Raw genomic sequence first — 21,637 nt, forward strand, 5'->3', positions numbered from 1 at the left:
CCCCATAATGTAAACCAATCTGCTTCAAAAAGACAATAAATCTCAACTGACAGTATTTGTAAAATCCGTCTTGATTTGTCCTCTGCTGCTCGCTGAGCTTCAGTGTTGAAGGACGCCGGAGGGAAAACTGAAAATGGAAGCAAGAGGTCGTTTTCAAGGACAAAACAGTAGATCTGGGGGAAGAAAAGTGCCATTTACTGATTGTTTCACCAAACTTTGACACAAAAAAACAACTTTGGAGCAAAGAGAGAACGTAATCAATCTCACACCAGAACACAAACCGTCTGCACTCATCTGCAGCACTAAATAACATCACAAAGTCCTGAAATGTGACCAGTTGGGCCAAAAAATGTTCCCTTCATGCATCTCTTTGCATCTCGCTGCTTGACATTGTTCACCTTCGACATCTTGTTGGGATGGTACATAAATGTTTCAGATCTTACTTTAAAAAACAACAAAAAACGCTCAAGACTCATCATATACTAGAAGTTTGCAGAAATAAGGCGATAAAGAAATAAAGGTGGAAAATAGAAGAAGCAAATCGAACAAAAATTTCACAAATGATGACAAAAATCCTAAAAGTACACACAGGTGAATGATGGATTTATTTCAGACAACTGCACCTGATTTTACCTTCACTGTGAAGTTGTCTTGTTTCATAAATCAAAGCATTTACCCAAAAAACAATTACCAGCTATTTTTTCTACTTTATTTACCAAATAGAAGGATTTTAATGATATTCTTAAAAAAAAAAGCCTCTAAGCTTCATCACACAACAAATACGAGCAGTTCTTCTTCCTCCCAGGAAATCATGCAGTGTGTTTGTCTCTGAACTCTGACCTGTTTGAGCGCCTGCAGGTGGCGTTCAGCAGAGACGATCCGTGACGCTGAAGTTACAGAGGTGCTGCGATCTGCTGAGCTTTTCAACACAGTTTAGGATTTGGAGCTCCTTTAAATCGTATCAGTTGCTATGACGACCTGCATTATAATCCCTTCTACCTTTCCTTCCAGCTGCTCTTTTCTCCACAAAAAACAAGCAGTTATTTTACAATTAAAATATCTGATACTGGTGATGTTATGTATGTCAGTATATTCATGAATTATTAATTATTCTAAAATTGTGTGAATCAAAACTATAAACACAATAAACCCTAATTTGGATCTATTGATCTGGGGACTCGATTTGTTTTGAATTCCAAACTCTGACTTTAATAATTTACTTTCAGGATGCAGCATCTGTCTGACTTTATGTCTTGAAATCTCACCATCAGAACTCGTCCGTTCCACGTCACAAAATCTGACAAAGTTCTGTAAACACTGAGGTTTGATGGTCTTTCATCTGATCTTTACAAACAGAAATATATTCTGTGTTTGCATTTATGTGTCTGTTAGCAAAATATCTTATGAATTACAGGACTAATTTCAGTGAAAAATACAGAAGGTAATCACTGGTAATCATCTACAAATGATTATCTTCTGGACTCAACTCGATTCAAAATGGTCACCACAGATGAGGGACTTTAACAGCACAAAAATGGTTATAATTTAGTCAGTTTTACAGATATGGGCCAACATTTTGCTGTAGTAGTTGCTGATATTGATCCCCAACACATATTCTGAATGTTATCAGATTGAGCTAAATCTTTGTGTAAAATATTGTCATTAACTACTTGGAGTCAACTTTGTCTGTTTGTTAGCAAAATACCTCATGAACGACTAACAACTATTGAAACTTTCAGGAAATAATTATTGGATCTACAGATACATGGGATACTTTTGGAGTCAACCCTGTTTGTTAGCAAATATCTCAAGATGGGTTTTAATAAAACTTTCAGGAAGTTGTCCTTGGATGTTCATCTACAACTTATTACCCTTTGGACTGGACCTAATTAAACTAATTAAACTTAAACTAATCTTTATAATTAAAGATGACTCTCACAACTAATTGTCATTAGCCAACACAAAAATTGGCTCTAAGTCAGTCAATTGATTTAAAGTTTGGTGTGGTAGTTGCTGAGAGTCATTCACAACACATACTTTGAGCATCAAATCTTACATCAGATGTGATTGCACCTAACATTATTTTTTAGGTTTGACCAAAGCGACTACAACTTTTACGATGATCTTTAAAACTCTAGCATTAGAAGCAATCCTTCAATGAATGCTTTCAGTTTTATATTTCTGAAGTGAAACTATCCACATTTCACTCAAATAAAAGGCAAAGATCTAACAGGAAGGGAGCAGATTTCTGACTTTCTTTCTCCACCTGCAGATCTGGTCTCGATTGCAGCTCCATTAGTCTGAGGCTGCAGTGAAGCAACAATATTCTCCTTGTTATGGAGTCGAGGGGGCTCTGTGTGCACCCTGGTTGGGAGGTGGTGAGTTGCTAGGCTGGATTTAGACCTGAAGCATGGGGTTCTGTGCTCTGTGGTGATAAGGCTGAAATCAAATAATACCCTGTTGAGTCATTTGTAATGTGCAGTAACCTTACAAGCACTGAAATAAGAGAGGGAAACCTTTAGTAGCAGATGCTTGTGGCTTTTAGGGTGATAATGATGGCAAGTAATTAAAAAATGCTGGTGGAAATCAGTGTTTTCTCTTGTATGTGTGTAAATTATTCTTACGGAGAGGTCAAATACACAACACCAGAGAGCTTATAAATGGATTTTAATGGATTCGCTGCCAGCAGTGCTAACTAGTAACAAGAGCAGTGAATGTTTTCTAATCACGATGGGCTGCAGTCTTCGTGCAGATATTAATAGCCACAAAGCAATGTCACAACTAAGTCCCCTGCTCCTGCTCATGGCTTTGTTTTCAACCACATACTTTCCATCTTTGTTTTGTTCTTAACTTATCTCCAGAGATATGAAGTAAGGCTCCCCCCTTTTTCACTTTTCAGTTTTTTTCCCCCTCGGCTTTTATAGAAACGTTTTCCTGCAGATCCGTAAGTGTTTAAAATATACACGAGACGCAGTTAATGAAGAAAATGACAAACGAGAGCAGAGAGAAATAAACCCCTCTCTAACGAGGTCACACTGTGCCGTGAAAACACTCCTGAAATGGCAGAACGGTGCGTGGATCCAGTTTCAGGTCGAAAAACGAGGCGCTGGATATTAAGAAAGTCAAACATGCAGACAGAGGCAGCGACGGAGAGCAGTGAGAGTTAAAGTGAGGAGGGATAAAGAAGCTATTTCAGGAGTGATGTGTCTGGAATGACAACTGTTGTGCCCCCCACCCCCTCCATCTCTATCAAATCCCACTCTCTTAACCTCGGGCCCTTCGTCGCCCAGAACTTTTCCAACCACAGCCTCTCCTCTTCATCCCTCTGTGCGTCTCGTGATAAAAATAGAACTCTATTACCTTTTTCCAATAAGCCATGACACGTGTGCCACCTCCCAAACATGCATACAGTATATAAGGCCCGAGTGTGATTGGCTGCAGGAGACGGGGAACCATAAACGTCCTTGGAATAAACAACAAAGACAGTAAAAAAAAAAAAGGGAAGAATAGTTAAAAACAAAAGAGCTGTGAGGTTAATCTGTAATATTCAGGCTGCTGGAAGACTCTCAGAGCTGCTCCAGGAAGAAGGAAAAAAAAAACATCCCCTCTCTCCGCCTCCCTCTTCTCTCCTTTTACTCTCCTCCTCTGCCTTATCCAGCACTTAAAACCATCCATGAGTGTGACCAACTCCTCTGCCTACCGTTCGGAGCGTAGTTTCCACCAGACCTCATCCTCATCTTCATCCTCCTGTAACCCATACATGGAGAAGAGCCGGGGTCTGTTCGCAGAGGGCTTTGACTCCTTCATGAGGCCCGGGAGCGACGCTTTGGGCTTTTCCAGTAAGTTGGGAGAAAATTCAAAGCTTTGGACTGCATTTGAAAACAAAAAAAGTCTTTAAGTAAGACATAAAAGTCTGATAAAGAGGCAGGTTTAATGATAAAGTTGACTTTTGTTTACGTTTGGGCGGGGGTGGATGTGAAGTGTTTCGGGTGAACACACCACATTTTACAGGATCTGTTTCTTTTTTGTGTTCATGTGTTTGAAATACAAAGTAGGTTCATGAAACGTTTCACTTCCAAGTGTCCGGTTCATCCGTTGGCTCTGTAATCCCTCAAGCTGGTGTGAGGCGGCCTGCAAATACCTGACATCTAACTTTTAAACCGACTTATGTTCTTCGTATGTAAGGGGCAGCGGAGTGTTGTTTTGAAAAGCTTCATCTTTGGTATCCCATACATGACGCTTCAGGATAAACACACACACACACACACACACACACACACACACACACACACATGCCTGCAGGCAGGAATGCTGGCCTGCCTGCCAGCTGTGTGACTTCACACACAGAGTATCTGAGATGACGTCTGCGTGATGAACAGCCAGTTGGTTGCCTGGTGACCAGTACACACATACACACACTTGGAATGATGTCACACACTGAAACTAAACTGTACATGTGAAGTCAGAGCACACACACGTCATCACGTGGAGTTAGATCAATCCGGCCTTCAATAAACTCTGATTCCATGAGGATTTGAAAGATAGAACATCAGATTTTTCTCTCGCTAACACCCGTCCTTTTTCTTGTTTAAGGTTTTGTTTTGACAGCTGTGCTAATAGATACACTGTGAAATCCATTGTGCACATAAATGTAACGTTTCAGGGAGCTTCCAGTGACAAATCTGCAGTTCAAATTTCTTTCAGCTCTACAGTTTTTAAAGCGTTTTTCGGCTTTCTGGGGGCATTACTGCTCGCTAACCTGCTCACCTGGGTTGGATTTTCAATTAAAGCACTTTAAATTACGTGCTTTGAAGTTTTTTATAGATCAGGAGGAAGTCAGGCTGATTTTTAATTGGAAGGTTGCTAGTTCAACAGAAGCAACTGGAAAAATGTTATTTTCTGTGAAATGAAGGCTGAACGATTCCTGAAATTTGTTGAAGAAGGAACTTTTAGTTGAACTATTAAATTAAAAAAACAGAAGCTAAAATCAGCAATATAGTAGCTAAAAGCAATATTAGCAAAACTATAGCTAAAAGTTGCTACAAGCTACAATTATCAAAACCTTAGTGAAATGTTACTATGAACAAAACTGTGGCTAAAAGCTCAAATTATCAAGACAGCAGCTAAAAGCTAAAAGGAGCATAAAAGCATAAGAAGACTTAATTAGTGAAAGTGAGCTGAAGGAGATTTTAAAATTTTTGAAAGAATTGAAGAGATCTCAGTGTATTTCTGTGGAGAATAGCTTATAAAAAAGTTAAATAATTCAAAAAGTCTAAAAGTTACATATTCTAAAAGTTGTAGCCCACTATTAACAATTGAGCCAAATATTTTGATATAAGAAACGTTCAAATAACACAAAGTATGTGGAAGTAGTTTGACTGTAAAAACCGTAAAGAATGAACTACAAACAGGACAACAATAATGTGAACGCTGACTCACTCAAATCTAAACTTAAACCTAAACCTAGTAATAATTACACAAAGTTTCACTGATAAAATCCTAAACCCCACATTGTCCTTTCAGAGTGCTGCTCACTCGAAACTCACTTTGAATAAATGTTTTTTCTAAATAATAGTAATAATTTACAGTGGTGTAAAGTAAAAGAGCTCATGAAGACCTGTGAGTTATATGTTATAACATATTATAAAAAGGCAAACGCCACCAATAATATATTGACTTATAATGATCTGACTAGTCTGCTTTCTTTTATCCTTTTGCTGCTTTCAGGCGCCACTGGAAACATCAAAACTCTGGATGATTCGTACCAGTTTACAGTCGATGTGCGAGGCTTCTCCCCTGAGGATGTCATCGTCACCACGTCCAACAACCAGATAGAAGTGCGTGCAGAAAAGGTGGGTGTTTTTATTTTTATTGTTTTTAGCTTTAAACATAAATCTCAGAAGCAGAAGAACCCCCTCAGTCATCTGTACTGGTCTCTCCGCTGTTTGTAGTTGGCCCCGGATGGTTCAGTGATGAACACTTTCACCCACAAGTGCCAACTACCTGAGGACGTGGACCCCACCTCGGTGACGTCATCACTGGGCCCCGACGGGACCCTCACGGTGCGGGCGAGGAGGAACCCGGCCAAACACGAGCTCGTACAGACCTTCCGCACAGAGATCAAAATCTAGAGAGGGACTGTCTTTTTCACAACAAACTCGTCACGTCTTGTGTTCTAACTCCTGTTGTCCTGTTTGCACATCAGCCACTGTTCGCCCACCTTCTACAATGTTAGTCTAACTCTACAGAAACGGTCAGACACAGAGGTTGGAGAGCAAACCGTTACTTCACTCCTGTTCTGTAACACAGCTTAAAACTAATTACTCACTTCAAATATTAAATACCTTTGTTTTCCAAAAAAAAAGTATTTATTGTGTAATTTTACCTGTGTGGATAAACCTACATTAAACATGACTGCCAAAAACAACTCCTATTCTGTGTAACCAGTTTGAAGAGCAGAAAAAGGTGTACATTAAAAGTTTTGGGCAAAAACTTGACTAAATTCAAAAAAAAAAACTTGCATTCCTTGAAGGAATGCATATCACCCATCACCTTTCATCCCAGTCCCAGAGTTTTAAAGATCATTTTATGACGAGAGGGGACAATATTTGTAAAAGACATTATGGATGATCTCAGGCGACAATTGAACATATTGTATGATTTGTTAGCTCTTGAACCACATTAAATTGTAGCTCATGAGCTGTAAAATAAACTACTTTTTAGCCATTTTTGTGTTGGTTACAGTCAATTTACTCAGTGGCCATTTTGAATTGAGTTGACACCACAGGTTAATCAGTTGTAGATATACATGCAATCATTATCTTCACTAAAATCTGTCCAGTTGTTTATGAGATATTTTTCTAACAGACTAATAGGTTTGATGCAAATAGTTAATGCAAAAGTTTTAATTAAATATGTGAGTATGTGTTAGCCATGATGCTCAGCTACTACCACACTAAGTTTTAGCTCAATATATGTAGATTTATCTGAGATATAGTCATTTTGTGCTTTCTAAGGTCACTTGGCTGTGGCGGCCATCTTGAGTCCAGTTGTTGCCAAAAGTTAATCAGTTGTAGATGTACATCCAATGATTAATTTCTTAAAGTATCACTGAAATTCATTGAGTGATTCATGAAATATTTTGCTAACAGACAGACAGCGTTGATTTGATTGTTTTAAACATATTTTTTGCAGATTAACTCTCAGAATTGGGGATCACTCTCAGCTACTTAAAAAGCACAAATTTTAGCTCATAAATGTAAAACTGTTAGTATTTTAGCCCTTTTTGTGTTTGCTATGAACATGTTGCTGCGGCAGCCATCTTAAATCGAGTTGATTTCAAAAGTTAACCAGTTGTAGAGGTGCATCCAATAATTATATTCTGAAAATTTCATTAAAATTAGATCAGTGATTCAAGAGATATTTTGCTAAAGTGAAGGCAAATGAACATATGGACACAGACGCAAGCAAAAACATGAAATCACAAGGTAGAAAACATTAACAAGAAATTCTGAATTCATGTTAAATATGTCTATTTTTATGTGAAGAATTAAGATTATTTTGTCCTTTTTAGGTTAAAATATTTTCTATTTAAACCAAATAACTTCGGGGCATTCAGACTTTCATTTTGCATTTATTAAAATGTAAATTCTGTGTGGGAGATGAAGGGTAAAATAGGGAGGCAGTTACCTCCGTGCCGAAATCTTATTCTCACAACATCATCCATTTATCTGTTCAGTTTATTATATTTACCAGGGTCACAGTGGCTAGAGCTTTTTTCCCAACTGACAAAGGGGCAGAAAACATTTGTGTCTATCTCAATTATGAATCACCAGATTGGCTGGAAATGAATGTTTTTGGACTGCAAGAGGAAACTGGAGCATCTGCTGCAGCTGACTATGACTGTTTTTCTGTACTAATGAAAAGAAAAAAATATATATAAATGCATGACTAATAGTCATTTGGTTAAAGAAAATAATCCAGATTAAATAAAATGTGCAAATGGGAACAATGACAACCACAAAGAAAACCCCTGTATCAATACGAAGCAAAATTAGCATTCAGTGGATAGAGGAGGCTTTTATTCAGTCTTTTCTGTGTGGAAGTAATTGTGAAAAATCTTGTCCTTCCTTTTTGAAAGCAAAACTTTTAAAGGAGGTATTCAAAGGTAAAAATGCTATGTGTACACAGTTTAAACAACTCTATTTTGGGCATAGTGTATTTTAATCTTTCATTCTTTGCTGTTTACCAGACTATAATTCATTTGGGCAGGTCAACATGTGGTCTAAGAAGAAAAACACTATGTTTGACAAATATGCAAAGTTGAAATTAGTAAAAAATATTAATTCAAGAAAAAAAGTTTTGTTGCTAATGGCAGTTGTAGTGTTTGTATTATTTACTTTCCTATTTCGCCATCTAGCGGTCAACATCGGTCTAACATGTGTTCATAGTGCGCATGCTCCACTGAGACAGCCGACTGGTGTTGTGTCCAAAAAAGCACCCCTGTCGTTTAAGGTTTATTATATTTTTATATTATATTCAATAAGAAACTGAGTAAAAGTCAGAAACGACAAACTAACATTTTATCTTTGTTTAAGTATACAATTACCTACAGTTATTTAATTTTGAATTACGTATATACAGCTATACTACCGTGCCGGTGCTCCTAGCATAAATTAGTTTTGGATATTGAGAGGTAACGCTTTTTTCAACACCTGTGTCCATAAGGGTCCTAAAAAGTCGGTTTGTCAATTGTCAGTCCCGCAAAAAGAGTCGATTTTTCAGTTTTACTTAATATAGGTGAGACAAGTGTCTTGAAAAGGGGCTTCTTGTGACATGGGTACGTTTTACGGTACAACACCGGTCGCTATCAATCGATCAGAGAAAGGAAGATGGCGGTGTGGCTGTAGCCATCGGGGCGAAGATCGATCGCCGAAAGCTCGATTGGGCTCGTCCTTTCGCCAGTCAGAAACTACACAACACGTCGCATTTCAGCGGTTGTGAAACCGGAGAAAGGAGGCGGTAACAAGTAGGTACTTTTGGAGCTAGTTTCTGTTAAAATGACGGCGAGTGCCTGGGCGAAAAGCGGGTGCTAACTCAGTAAACAGCAGGAGCTGAAGACAGGCCCGGGCTGGGCTCGTGTCCCTGCTTCACTGCATGTAGGCAAGCTAAATTAATCCCTGATACAAAAGCTGCGAGGATGGAGGAATTGCAATCGATGCATTGCGCTGTCAAACCAATCTTTGTAAACTTGTAGAAAACTCATATTACTAGATACTAAACGTGTTCTCTCAGGAAGACAAAATGGAAGATGGGTCGGGGATAAGAGACTGCTCATAGTTAGCTGAGGTTACCTGCTGTTCCACTGCGTCGCACTGCTAGATACACATTAAAATTAGTTTTAGACGTGAAAACTTTGCTGCAAATAAAAATCCTGTGTGTGTGTTGTGGTATGGTTTATTATCAGACCTGCTGGGGGCTTTTTCACAAAAGTAAAACTTTAATAATTCAAGGTAAGAGAAGAAAGCAGACCTCCTTTTTTTAAAGTAAGAGCATCCTGGTTTTTTTAGGTTTCACAAATGCTTTGCCCTGCTGATGAGGAGAAAATGTTCACAACAACTGCAGTGGTACAGGCCAAACCTATCTGATTATTTATTATCAATATGATTAGCAGACTTTATAACTTGAATGCTGCAGAATTGTTCCTGCATCCTTTCCCAGATTTTTTTTCCCCCAATACACAGATCATCATGTCTCACAGGACTTAGGACAGTTCTTTTGATTGCACTCTGTGTCCTTAAGGTTACACACAAGGAAGTCCCTATAGATGAGTCCTAACGAGCTCGGTTAGGCACAGATGGACCCTAGTCAAGATGTAAAAGTGTCATAAGGTACACCTGAGGTCAGGTGTGTCAGAACAAATGGACTAAACACTTCGGTTAATGGCAGGTTTCTGTCTGGCTTTTAATAGAAACAAACTATCAAATAAAAATTATGTTTTTGTTTTAACATTATGAGGAGCTGTTAAGGGGAAACAAATGAATCGATCCAACTTATAAATCAGTGAAGCCAGAATAAGTAAATCTTGAAAAGGTTAAAAATAAGGCTCAGCTGGGATGTGCTATATGTGATGATTTCTTTGTATATTTGCTCATCAAAGCAGATAAAGCATGTCTAACACATCTATAATAAAATTATTTGACCCAACAGACAGCAGCACAAAATGATAGAACTACAAAACTTAATGACTTTTTTTCGTTTAAAAATGATCAGTGTTATGTTACATGACACAGGGGAATGTAAATCATAAAAGATATGTGTCTCCACCTGCTCTTATTTCACATAGTCTGAAAATCTCCAGAGATTTCAGTAAATTTGAACTGATTTTAAAACGAGAGTAGCACTTAATGATCTTTTTTTAACATATGTAATGCTAGATACATGAACAGGTGGCACACATAAGAAAATGTTTGTTGTTCTTTAACTCAGATCTTGTGCTTGCTGGGCTCTGGGCCGACCCTCACCCCGTCAGGAAGATGGAGTTCCCGTGGCACAGCGGCGAGGTTCTGGAGCAGCTGAACCGGCAGCGTAAGCAGGGCCTGCTGTGTGACTGCACATTCGTTGTGGACGGTGTGGACTTCAAAGCCCACAAATCTGTGCTGGCAGCATGCAGTATGTACTTCCGCACCCTTTTCCTGGATCAGAAGGACGTGGTGCATTTGGACATTAGCAACGCAGCTGGTAGGTTTCAGAGTGTGACCGAATCAAGCTGCGTGTTTTGCGTACCACCTCATTTATTTATTTATGTCTGCCACTCTGGCTTTGCTTTTCTAATCTGATCTCTCGTTTTTTTTTTTTTTCTGATTGTTGTTTTAGGTTTAGGTCAAGTCCTGGATTTTATGTACACTTCCAAGCTGAATTTAACCCCACAAAATGTTGAAGACGTGCTTTCTGTCGCTCACTTCCTGCAGATGCAAGAAATCATAAATGCATGTTCTGCTTATCAGTCTATATCACGTCCAGCTCCATCTATCATAACACTGGATATTCCTGTTAATGAGCCAGGTATTCAAATATACATATGTATATATTTTGGTCTTATATTTTTCTGTAATGAATGCTATTAGCATCTTGACTTTTACCTTTTGTATCTTAGGCCTTATTTTTGATTTATTAATTTGTGCCCAGAATAAATTAGACACATTAAATATTTATTGAGCATAATTCCAGCCTTATAAGTTAAATTTTTCCATATTGAGAGTTTAACATATTTTATCTTTTATGTTAGACAGTCAGAGGAGCATTCATACATTGTTGTTAGATTAAATTTCACCATCCTGTTTATAAACGATTCCTTGACTTATTACTTTAACAATATTGTTCTTTATCAACTAGATTAGAGTTTTAATAAATCTTAAACCTTTTTTTTTCTTTCATTAAATCAGATGAAAAGGTGAGTGGAAAAGAGCAGAAAGAAGGGACTGAAAACCCCCTGCCAGAGGTGCCAGCACCGGCAGAAGAGTGTCCTCCTAGTACTTCCACAGAAGATCATGAAGCCACAGAAAGTCACAACGATTTAAACAAAGACGTCTCAGCTGACACGCAACAAACAGTTTGTCAGCCCAACCCCACTGAAACACACAGGGGCCGTGGCCGACCCCCCAAAACCTCTCAGCTTTCTGCTCAGAAGACGATAACTGTGAAAAAGGAGGTTGAAAGCTCAAAGCCAGATGCTTCTGAATTTCAGGATGACCCCTCAGATGCCGACTACACGACTAGTAAATACATGTTTATCAGTTTTGGTGGTCTATATAATAAGCAATAATAATAAAAAGTAAGTGTTTGACCCTCGTAATCTGTTGGTTTACAAATTTATCTCCAGAATCCCAGCTGAAGTCTTCAGGCAGCTCATCCTACATGAGCTCTCGAGGGAGAAGAATCCGCAAACCTCTTCGAAGGAACTTTCCACCTGGTGAGCAAGACCTGCTGTATCAGCTTTAACAACGGCTTAGTGTTTATTACCAACTTTACTCTTCTTAGACCTTGTTCAGACCTGATGTTTCAATTTGACTTTAGCTATGGCACTCGGATACGTCTAAATGCAGTAAATGTGTAAATGGCCTTTATGTGCAATGAAAACTTCCAACCACCTTTCATGGAGGTCTGGACCTCCTTTATCAGCATACGTTTGGTAGTCTGAGTGTAGTCCATATTGATCCTCGATGTAGGACTTACTGAGGTCCTACGCCCTGGCTGCCTTGGAGGGAGGGAGTCCTCTCACCTGTCGCTGATTAAAGATAATTAAACATCTTTTATTCTGAAGATATGGCTTTATTTGATTTTAGGAGGGGGGTTAAAGTTTTAAAGAAGTGTACTTCAATAGAAATGTTTGTTTTGTCTGGATTTTATTGGTCAGAAAGGATTACCAGATGGATGCATGATGAGTTTCTCTTTAGTTTAAAGTTTGTTCTGATTGTTTTTAGAGCTGACTCGACCCGCTTTGGTCACCATAAGCTACAGTTTCAGGTCTGAACGGGTACTTAGTCAGGACAAAAAAACAGAATTTTTAAAATAGTATAGCTTGAAGATTTTTAACCACTTTAATTAGATTTTTTGAATATTTCTTATTAAATTTCTTATTTTGATCTAATGACTGGTGGTGGCATTGTTCTAAAACTGTTCCTCTGTGATCTGGTGTGATTTTGCCTTTAAAACTATTTCTACTACAGGCTGTCATTTTTACAACATTTTGTCCACCTCTTTGCAGAAGATGACTCTGAAGATGAAGGTCCATCGAAAATGAAAAAGGAGAAGAAGGCAGCGGAGCCTGAAGAGGTGGCTGACGAGCAGGAATATGACTCTGGGGATGCTGATGATGAAGATGTGCTTGAAGAGGAAAATGTCGAAACCAGCCAGGAAGTGGATGGAGCCGATGAGAGAGATGAAAAACAAACTCAGTCGGCCTCCATGAGCAGTCGATCTGAGTCAAAGTCCTACAGCTCTGTGACGCACAAATGTGAGGTGAGAAATGGTATTTATGGGAAGAATGAGTTTAAAGCTTGTATGATGGGATCAAACGTGCAAATGCTGGTGATGTAAGGTTACATGGAGTTTTTGGTGCAAATGCATTTAGATACATTTGCTTATGTAACTCAGCATTTCAGGGTTTTATCTGTTCAACCTTCATGACACAATTTCCTTCGTTCTAGGACTGTGGGAAGAAATTCACCCACACAGGTAATTTTAAGAGACACATGCGTATTCACACAGGAGAAAAGCCTTTCAGCTGCCGGGACTGCAACAAGGCTTTCTCTGACCCTGCAGCTTGCAAAGCCCATGAGAAAACCCACAGGTGAATATAAACTTTATTTACGCTTCTATTTATTTCTTTACACTGAGCTACATCAGGATTTTATGGTCTTAAACGGGACTTTCTGTGCCTTCCAAGTCCTCTGAAGCCATACTGCTGCTCCACTTGTGGAAAGAGCTACCGCCAGATCAGTCTGCTCAACCTGCACCGCAAACGCCACACGGGCGAAGCACGGTACAGCTGCGAAGTCTGCAGCAAGCTCTTCACGACATCGGGCAATCTGAAACGCCACCAGCTGGTGCACAGCGGCGAGAAGCCATACCAGTGCGACTACTGCGACAAGGCTTTCTCCGACCCCACTGCCAAGATGCGGCACCTCGAGACGCACGACACCGAGAAGGGCAACAAGTGTCCACACTGCGACAAACGCTTCAACCAGGTAACAACGGGTTCTGAAAAATGTGGCTGGAGCTGCATCTCTTTTTAATAGAAATTTTTGCATCACCAGCTGAGCTGTTCACAGTTACAGTAAGATCCAGTAAATTCTTCCTGTATATTTTTACCTTTTATTTTCACTAGGTGGGGAATCTGAAGGCACATTTAAAAATCCATATTGCAGACGGGCCTCTGAAGTGCAAAGAATGTGGCAAACAGTTTACAACTTCAGGTAAAAGAAGGAAATTATGCTTGTTGCATAAGAAATCTGTAGGATGTTAAGGTTTTTAGGCTTCCAGTTTCTTAAAAAAATAAAATGATTCCTCTAGAAGAAAATCCTGTTAGCCGTAAAAATGACTTCCCTGTCTGGTAAATCAGTCTCATAAATTAAATATATTGCTATTTCACTTTTTTTTGTTCCATATGAAACTGCTTCTACTTTTTTAAAAGGTTATGTATAAAATAACCAACATTAACCTCCCAAGTCCTGAACTCTTGCATGAGATGCATTTTTTATTTCTCTTTGCTATTTGGGCTGTTATGGACCTGATGTCAATCAAGGAATGCAAAAGAAGGTTAAAATGTGTTTGGATATTATAAAAATTCAGCAAAAAAAGTGAACTATTCTATACCTTTTTATAAAAGAAAAATAATCCTGAAGTGGTTTGATTTTAGTAAATATCCTTAACAGCCAAACTCAAATGAGGGTTTTCTGTTTTGAATTTTGGATTGTTTTCAGACACTGTTCAACATATAATGCACATCATGTTGGCTAAAGCTTTAAAGCCCTTACAAGTATTTAGCGGTCACACAGCTACATTTAGATATTCATGTAAATGTTTCAAACAGGCACAATTATAGCTGTTGTTAGTCTGCTGGTAGTAAAAACAAGTATTTTTTTGTTTTGCTTTTGACTTTGAGTCTCTTGGTCTAATCTTTGTGTGACGGTGTCTGCTTTGTAGGAAACCTGAAAAGACACCTGCGGGTTCACAGTGGGGAGAAACCGTACGTGTGCTCGCACTGCCAGAGAGCTTTTAGCGACCCAGGAGCTCTGCAGCGCCATGAACGCATCCATACAGGTACTCTTATCACATCCAGACATGCTGTTTTGTGAAAGTCAGAAACCTCGGGTGAATGTAACCTCCTTGCTTCTATAGTGAGACAGTAATTTATGCGTTACAGGAGAGAAGCCCTGCATTTGTCTCGTCTGTGGCAAAGCTTTCACCCAGGCCAGCTCCCTCATCGCTCATGTTCGTCAGCACACTGGAGAGAAACCCTACGTCTGTGAGCGCTGTGGCAAAAGGTCAGCTTGCTGAGGTGGAACGGACACATCAGTAATGAAACAACAGGATCATGATCGAAATGCCAGACAAATTATTGGGCTCACTCAATAAACTGCTGACACAGCTACTGTGGCTTTTTGAGTTGACTTTGATCATTCATCCATTGTGCTAATGGATGAATGATCAAAGATGAGGTTAACAAGTAGCTTCAATCACACTCAACCCCATCTGTAAATGGCTTATTTTTAATTTTTGAATGAAATTGAAACACCATAACAATGACATGTTGGAGTTTTGAGCTTCAAGATACCCATGAAACAGTCATCTTAAGAAAGTTTACTAAAATGCTATCTCCATCAAAAAAATCAGACTTTTAATCTCGATACCACTTATTTTCATTTGAATTGTTATAATTAAGATGGATATGCGTGTTTTGTGTGTGTTTTTTTTTGTTTGTTATTGTTGTTTTTTTTTTATTTGCCTTTTTTTGCTACAAGAATATCTAATCTTTATTTTTATCTGGGCAGATTTGTGCAGTCAAGCCAACTGGCCAATCACATTCGCCACCATGACAACGTGCGGCCACACAAGTGTCGAATGTGCAACAAGGCGTTTGTCAATGTGGGAGACCTGTCCAAACATATTATCATACACACTGGTAAGGACAAAACTTTGGGTCAAATAATCATGAGGTTTTGGAGTTGTGGAAATTTGTAGATTTTTTTCACATGTTGAACTGTGAAGTCGCTTTTCCTACCACATCTACCTCCGACTGAGCTCACAGCATTCCCTCTCAGGTCTTCAGTAGCTCATCTTTCTTCATTTTGTCATTTCAGGGGAGAAACCTTTCCTTTGTGATAAATGCGGCCGAGGGTTTAACCGTGTGGATAACCTGCGCTCCCACGTCAAGACTGTTCACCACGGCAAAGCTGGCATGAAGCGGCTTGTGGTAGCAGGCAGAACTGTAGAGGAAGAGAGTGAAGACTGCGTAGGAGCATCCTCCACTGACGAGATCAAAATTGTTACCGTCTCCACAGAGGACATCGTCACTCTGGCAACCGAAGCCCTTGCAGCCAGCGCCGTAGCTCAGCTTACAGGTCAAACAGCTTCTGCAAGATCTGTGTTTTTTGATATAAAGTTAGTGCTCAGGGATGAATGCTTCTGTACAACGTGGCGTGATCAGACAATGTTAAATGTTTTTTATTTCAATTAACAGTTGTTCCAGTGTCTGCATCAGTGTCTGCAGATGAGACCGAGGCTTTGAAAGCTGAAATCAACAGAGCAGTGGAGAAGGTGCAAGAAGAAGGTAAGATTTCTTTGAATCAAGGATCAAAAAGCAGGACGTTGTTCAAATATTGGAGTTAGATATGATGCTTCAGTTAGTATCAGGAAAATATCTTTGACAATATCTTTGAAGTGATGTGGTAGAGTACAAAAAGGTCTTCAAAGCCATGTAATAAAGTATGATGGGAAGCATTAACTATAGATACAAGCAGCTCAAGGACAAAAAATTGCTTTCAAAATGTAATGTTATTTTTGTTGTTTTCATTAACAAAATGGAAGAAAAATTGCTAACCTTCCTGGTAGACCTTTCAGCTTTAAAGGAAGCATGAAATAAGAAATCAGACTGCAAATGACTCACTTTGTTACCTTGTCTTTTGCTCACAGACCCGAACACTCAGATCTTGTATGCCTGTGACTCGTGTGGGGACAAATTCCTGGATGCCAGCTCCCTCGCTCAGCATGTGCGCATCCACACAGCTCAGGCCTTGGTCATGTTTCAGGCAGATTCCGACTTCTACCAGTACACCACCACAGCCACCACTGCTGAGGGGGATGCCGCTACTACATGGCAACCCACATCTGAACAGGTTATCCAGGAAGGACAAGTTATCATCCGTACAGAGGACGGAGAGAGAAAACCAGAGGACGGGATACCTGGGGGGACACAGGAACCACAAGGGTCAGAAGAAATAATTCATGTAGTGGAGGAGGTGGAGGAAGGACAAGTTGAAACTCATTCTGAGCACCAAACAGAGGGCGAAGATGTAGAGGAAGAAAAGAAGGAGGAAATGGAATGTGAGAGTCAGGCATAGTGGATGAGATTTTATAAGATTTCATGAAATGTTCGTCCTGACTAATCTAATTTATGCAATAGAAGAAAATTTAAATATTAGGTGCCCTAATGAGGCATTGATTTAGTTGTACCATGATGTTTAAAAAAATCTTAACTGGAGCTATAAAATACACCTTTAAAATAAGTTTTTTTTTCAAAGAATTATTAATCTCAAATTATGTATTTGCTTTCATATAGCACAGCAGTGTCCAGTTATTTTTGTAAAGCTTTGCAGAGATGAATATACAAATTTGTATACTTGGTTTATTTTTAGACTAAAATGTAGGACAGTGTCTTGTCCTTTATGTTAGGTAATAAATATCATTAAATTTAACTGGAAGAAAAGCTAATATTTTTCTTTTTTCTAGATAAAATGTGTACATTTTCTTAAAAAACAATATTTTACTATACCTAACTAAATGTGTTTTATGTAGAACAGCTACATAAACATACAGTGGTACTAAATATTTAGCTGCAAGACAGTTCACACTTTACTGTAGTAAAGAAGTTAAATGGGATTTTTTTTGTTTGTTTTCATGGTGTGTTTTTTGACAAACACAAATCCTGCGCTTGTACTGTATGTGTGTACATATCTGTCGAAAAAAAAGTCTCTTAATCTGACAAAAAGTAAATGTGACTATGGCACAAAAAGTTTATAATTTGACCTATAAAAATCTGACCTATAAAAATATTTGTAACCTTGCTAACTCAGTGACCATCCACCTCATCTCATTAAAGATTATTGCTGTCTGATAATCTATGTGTTGTAGTGTTATAATTTTTTTAGTGTTTTGTATTTCATGGAATTTGGAACAGTGAACTTGATAATTGATAAAATATATATGTGTACCTAATAAAAACTGATTTTTTTTTTGCATTGTCAATAATAGCCAGCTATCATAGATTAGAATTAAGATAAACAAATCAAGTAGAATAATATTTAACTCGACGCTTACTACCTTAAGTTATTTAATGATTCACGGTTTTATTAATAAATCAAGGCAATATTTTCATTTCATTTCCGTGTCTGTCAGCACAGCCTTCATCTGATTGGTAGAGAGGCGTTCGGGACGCGTTCCTTCCTCTGATTGGCTGGATCTTGGGGTCAAAGGTAATACAACCTCTGCTTACGCTGACGTCGACTTCTGCAGCAAAATGGCGTCGTCGACAGCGGTGAGGGAGGCTAACCGGTTCAGTTCTTCATTAACGACTCAAAAACGAACCGGAATGAGGGCAGCACGGTGGTTTAAACATTTGGACAGAAATGTTATCTTGTTCCTGTCGTTAGCCTCCATGTTGCACGGTGCTTTGGCCGACGGTAAGACCCTGGTGCTGCTGGACAACCTCAACATCAAAGACACCCATTCAGTCTTCTTCCGCAACCTGGCAGGTCAGTGAAAGACACGGTGCTGTTTTCATTAATCACTTTTACATTAACAAATATCGTTTTTAGTGCCACCTGGCATTAAGTCTGTTGCAGGCCTTAAGGAGCTGCTTGGACAAAGCTGGTGCCTCGTTGAAATGTTAATGACAAAATTAAATTTTGCATTAACATATATAATATAGCATAACACAAATATGCCCAAATTTTGTATTTTATGGCGCTGGAGCATTCCTATTTTTTTTTAATTTAACCCAGATGCATGATCTTAGAATCATTTGGAAGTTCTTTTAAAACCCTTTCAATTAATGCATAAAATCATGAGTACAGCGTTTGTTTCAGTGTTGCTGATTTTTCTGTTTCAGATCGGGGCTTTGACCTCACATTCAAGACAGCTGACGATCCATCCCTGTCTCTGATTAAATATGGACAGTTCCTGTACGACCATTTGATCATCTTCTCACCATCTGTTGAGGGTAAATTTCTTTTTGTATTCAAAATGAAAATGACTTTTTGATGGCTTGTGTTTCTCTTGATTAAGCAATCTGTGGAATATTTTTGGTTATTTTCAGACTTTGGTGGAAATATAAACGTGGAGACCATAACATCTTTCATTGACGGTGGAGGCAATGTCCTGATTGCTGCTAGCTCCGATATTGGTCAGTTGATTAATGAAAACATTGTCTAACGTTTCATCACTTAAAGTATAAATGTATTATTATTATTCATGTTTTTGTTTTCCTTGTGAAACAGGCGACCCTCTGAGGGAGTTAGGCAGTGAATGTGGCATCGAGTTTGATGAGGAGAAGACTGCTGTTATTGACCATCACAACTATGACGTGTCTGATCCCGGAGAGGTAAATAGCTTCATCTTTGCACAGCAGAACCATTAACTCTGCTTCACAAAACTAATCTTGGGATTTGTCTGTCAACATTATAATTTCCAATTTATCTTGTCTCCAGCACACTCTGATCGTTGCTGACCCAGAGAACCTGCTGAAAGCTCCAACTATTGTTGGCAAACCCACCAATAAACCTGTTCTGTTCAAGGGTGTTGGGTAAGTACAAATGGCAAAATTAAATGGTTATTACTAAACCACACAATGGATGTAACTGATTGGTGCTAAATATCAAAAATAACTCTTACTATTTTGATTTAATAAATATCACAGTTTTCTTGTTTAGGATGGTAAAATTAAATGAAACCTATTCCAATCGTGCTAAATTTCTTTCTAGAATGGTTGCTGACCCAGACAACCCGCTTGTCTTGGACATCCTTACTGGCTCTTCAACTTCCTACTCGTATTTCCCTGACAGACCCATCTCTCAGGTAACTTTTAACATTTTCTGTACAGCTTTATTTACAAAGTTAAGCTTTAAGACTGTCTGTTTATATAGGCATTTTATGATTTATGTGCCCATACATTACCAGTTTAACAAGGCCTATTTTCTTTCTTTTATTGATTGCTTTTCAAACAGTGCTATATTATGCAAGTAAACTACAAAACTTCAAAGGGTGGAAAAGATGGTGAATTTTAAGGGTTTGAATTGAAGGCAACTGCACTTGTTTCTTGAAGACGTTTCACCTCCAACTTCCAAAAGGCTTCTTAAGAAATTATGTCCAGTTGCCTCCTATTCAAAGCCTCAGGATTGCTACATCTGTGCCAACAAACAGTTGGACATGGAGAGGGAAAAAAGAAATGCTGTTTGTAAAATGTTGTCTGTATAAACCTTTTATATGAACCTTGTTCTCAATTTTGTGCTACTAGGTATTCTTTTATATCTTTTTGTGTTTTAGTTTAAACATAACACTTCAGTCATAGAAATGGTTTAGCAGAGTCAGTAACATGTCTTCTTCTGCTCCAGTACCCCCATGCTGTGGGTAAGAATACCCTTCTGATCGCCGGACTCCAGGCCAGGAACAACGCCAGAGTGGTTTTCAGCGGCTCCATGGAGTTCTTCAGTGATGCTTTCTTCAACTCTGCTGTGCAGAAGGCCAGACCAGGTTCACAGAGGTACTGGGTTTCTCTTATTTCCTTGTCTGTATACATCTTTCACTCATTTCCAGTAAAACAAAAAAATATTACAACCTAAGATTCACGAAGCTCAACAGGAAGCGTTCTTATCAGGACTTTGTGAAAGCATACAAGTTTTAAAAAGGAATACAAATAATAATGCTGTGTTTTGAAATCTTTGCTCTGCTTGTTTGCTTGAACAGGCACGAGCAGACGGGGAACATGGAGCTGGCTGCGGCTCTGTCTCGCTGGGTGTTCAAGGAGGCAGGAGTCCTCAGAGTGGGAGCCGTTACCCATCATCCTGTGGGAGAGACCACTCCCCCGGCAGCATACACTGTTACTGACCTTGTGGTGAGTTTTTACCGCCATTATCATTAAGGTTTGTTTTTTTCCCTCTTAAATTAAAAGTCCTGTATCTGAAAGTAAGACCTTTTCTTTCAGGAGTACAGCATCGTCATTGAAATATTGTCTGAGGGCCGCTGGGTCCCTTTTGACGGAGATGATATTCAGCTAGAGTTTGTGAGGATCGATCCTTTTGTCAGAACTTATCTCAAGAAAAATGGTATGCAAATCTTGATTCAACATAAATCAATAGCACCTAATGTCTTTTGGCTGTAATCCCTATAAATGCTGCCCTTTTTTTGTCTAGGAGGTAAATATAGCGTCCAGTTCAAGCTGCCTGATGTGTATGGAGTCTTCCAGTTTAAGGTGGACTACAACCGACTGGGATACACACATCTCTACTCCTCCACTCAGGCAAGTTGAACAAGATAATTCCACCAAGTTTTACTCAAATAAAAAAACTGATATTATTCCTAGTTGTTACAGGAGGTTGAATTAAATAAAAACTCAACACTTTCATCAGCTGATGCATGGCTTAATAATTTCAATTTTCCCAACTGTTTATCTTCTACAGGTATCAGTTCGTCCCCTGCAGCACACACAATATGAGCGCTTCATCCCCTCAGCCTTCCCATACTACGCCAGCGCCTTCTCCATGATGGCAGGACTCTTCGTCTTCAGTGTCGTCTTCCTGCACATGAAAGAGAAGGAAAAGTCAGATTAATGCAGAAATATCAACAGGGTTGGGGGGGGGGG

At 38.9% G+C, this 21,637-nt stretch overlaps 3 protein-coding genes across 3 annotated transcripts; all 3 read left to right on the forward strand.

The window, feature by feature from the left end:
* The first annotated feature begins 3,449 nt into the window (after nt 1-3,449).
* On the forward strand, nt 3,450-6,726 carry hspb7 (heat shock protein family, member 7 (cardiovascular)). The gene is made up of 3 exons (XM_017411235.3): nt 3,450-3,839; nt 5,728-5,852; nt 5,952-6,726. Exons 1-3 carry the CDS (start codon nt 3,674-3,676, stop codon nt 6,129-6,131), a joined length of 471 nt encoding a protein of 156 aa, XP_017266724.1. The 5' UTR covers nt 3,450-3,673; the 3' UTR covers nt 6,132-6,726.
* Nucleotides 6,727-8,880: 2,154 nt separating this feature from the next.
* On the forward strand, nt 8,881-17,903 carry zbtb17 (zinc finger and BTB domain containing 17). Its single transcript, XM_017411183.3, has 15 exons — nt 8,881-9,028; nt 10,489-10,740; nt 10,876-11,064; nt 11,445-11,777; nt 11,882-11,971; nt 12,767-13,020; nt 13,209-13,351; nt 13,448-13,748; nt 13,889-13,976; nt 14,707-14,823; nt 14,927-15,047; nt 15,555-15,685; nt 15,864-16,124; nt 16,244-16,333; nt 16,696-17,903. Exons 2-15 carry the CDS (start codon nt 10,536-10,538, stop codon nt 17,121-17,123), a joined length of 2,751 nt encoding a protein of 916 aa, XP_017266672.1. The 5' UTR covers nt 8,881-9,028; nt 10,489-10,535; the 3' UTR covers nt 17,124-17,903.
* Nucleotides 17,904-18,266: 363 nt separating this feature from the next.
* ddost (dolichyl-diphosphooligosaccharide--protein glycosyltransferase subunit (non-catalytic)) lies at nt 18,267-21,631 on the forward strand. Its single transcript, XM_017411222.3, has 11 exons — nt 18,267-18,533; nt 18,890-19,000; nt 19,097-19,183; nt 19,278-19,381; nt 19,488-19,582; nt 19,761-19,854; nt 20,391-20,539; nt 20,743-20,890; nt 20,981-21,101; nt 21,189-21,295; nt 21,456-21,631. The coding sequence occupies exons 1-11, from the start codon at nt 18,299-18,301 to the stop codon at nt 21,603-21,605; spliced, it is 1,401 nt and encodes a 466-aa protein (XP_017266711.1). The 5' UTR covers nt 18,267-18,298; the 3' UTR covers nt 21,606-21,631.
* Nucleotides 21,632-21,637: the final 6 nt, after the last annotated feature.

This window comes from Kryptolebias marmoratus, linkage group LG8, assembly GCF_001649575.2.
Source record: "Kryptolebias marmoratus isolate JLee-2015 linkage group LG8, ASM164957v2, whole genome shotgun sequence".
Classification (NCBI taxonomy): domain Eukaryota; kingdom Metazoa; phylum Chordata; class Actinopteri; order Cyprinodontiformes; family Rivulidae; genus Kryptolebias; species Kryptolebias marmoratus.